We start from the raw sequence: 1405 nt of genomic DNA, 5'->3' as shown, positions 1-1405 counted from the left end.
CTGGTCCATTCAGCTCCTTGGTAGGCTGAACTCCATGACCAGGTGGACATACCTTGACTGGCCTGGGCTTCGATGCCTGTTGAGAATTCGACGAGACAGTTCGAGAGGTGGCTGATTGAGGTTGAGAAGCGTGCATTTCAATCCTCTCCCTGGCTTTGGCTCTGCTGAGAACGAATTCCTTGAGCGCTGCATAAGTGGGGAACTCCGTTGACGAGCCTATTTCGATCTCCCAATCCTCCAGCGTTTTGGAATCCAGTCGACTTGTAATGAGATGAACGAGCAGATCATCCCACTGCTTGACAGGACGTCCGAGAGACTCCAAAGCATTCAACGCTTCAGCTACAGAGTTGAGAAGTGCGTTGTATTCCCTGGCTGAGCGGTTGATTACTTTTGGAGCAGAGAAAAGCTTCTCCAACTGGGTGGAGATGAGCAACCTCTTGTTGTCGTACCCGGCCAAGAGAGTGTTCCAAGCTGGCATGAAAGAGTCTTGGGTTACTGGCAAGGTAGACATGAGCTGCTTAGCCTCGCCAGTGAGAGAAGTGAGCAAATAGTGGAATTTCTCCACGGTCGAGAGAGCGGGATTCCCAACCACCATTGAGAGGAAGAGATCCTTGTATGGAGTCCACTCCGAGAAGTTTCCTGAGAAAGTCGGGAGAGAGATTTTAGGCAATTGCCTATGAGTCACTTGCGCCGACTGAGAAACCACTGATGGACGACGAAACGACTCAGATAGGTCAATTGACTCATCCAACCCCTTGATGAGTCCCATGAACGTAGTTCGAGCAGCGGAGTACATCCCGAGACACTTATCATACACCTCCTCCTTCACGTAGGCATGATCGAGAACCTCCTCGTTGTCCTTGGCTGTCAGTAGCTTGAGATGTAAGGCGTCAAACATGTTCCAGTGGTTTTCCAACATGTCGAGTTTAGACTGGAGTTCAGTCACCGAGAGCTCGTGCACACTTTCGGCGACTGATTCAATCCTCATGTTCTCAATAAACTTCGCCCTACTGGCCTGGATCAAAATTCTGCCCTTGAATGACATGCTTACGCTAGAGAAGTGCAAGGAAGCTTAAGAAGTGAGAAAAGGCTAAAGCAAAATCACACAAACAAGCGAGAGCAGAGAAAAGACAGCCAGCAGCACCTTCAGCAACTACGATTGACTTGAGCAATGCAAACACTAACTCAAAATCAAGTAGAGAAAATTGTGTTGTACATCCATTAGTATTATTATATAGGCAAGAAAAGTGAATTGAAGAAATGGCTAGGAGCCGGATAGCTCAGTTGGGAGAGCACCCGATGCATAATCGGAAGGTCCCGGGTTCAAGTCCCGGTCTGGACTATCCATTTTTTCAGTAATTTTTCTCGCAAAATTATATGGAGAATTATCCTGTTCCCCTTCCTA

General features: G+C 48.0%; 1 protein-coding gene across 1 annotated transcript; it reads right to left on the bottom strand.

The window, feature by feature from the left end:
- Positions 1 to 52: 52 nt before the first annotated feature.
- Positions 53 to 1045, bottom strand: LOC105272734 (uncharacterized; the record flags this gene model as incomplete). The annotated part of the gene is made up of 1 exon (XM_011314959.1): positions 53 to 1045. A coding segment is annotated over exon 1 (993 nt), but the record flags the coding sequence as incomplete, so codon positions are not given.
- Positions 1046 to 1405: the final 360 nt, after the last annotated feature.

This window comes from Fopius arisanus, unplaced genomic scaffold (assembly GCF_000806365.1).
Source record: "Fopius arisanus strain USDA-PBARC FA_bdor unplaced genomic scaffold, ASM80636v1 scaffold00257, whole genome shotgun sequence".
In the NCBI taxonomy this organism is placed as follows: Eukaryota; Metazoa; Arthropoda; class Insecta; order Hymenoptera; family Braconidae; genus Fopius; species Fopius arisanus.
This window is presented reverse-complemented; position numbering and strand designations above follow the sequence as displayed.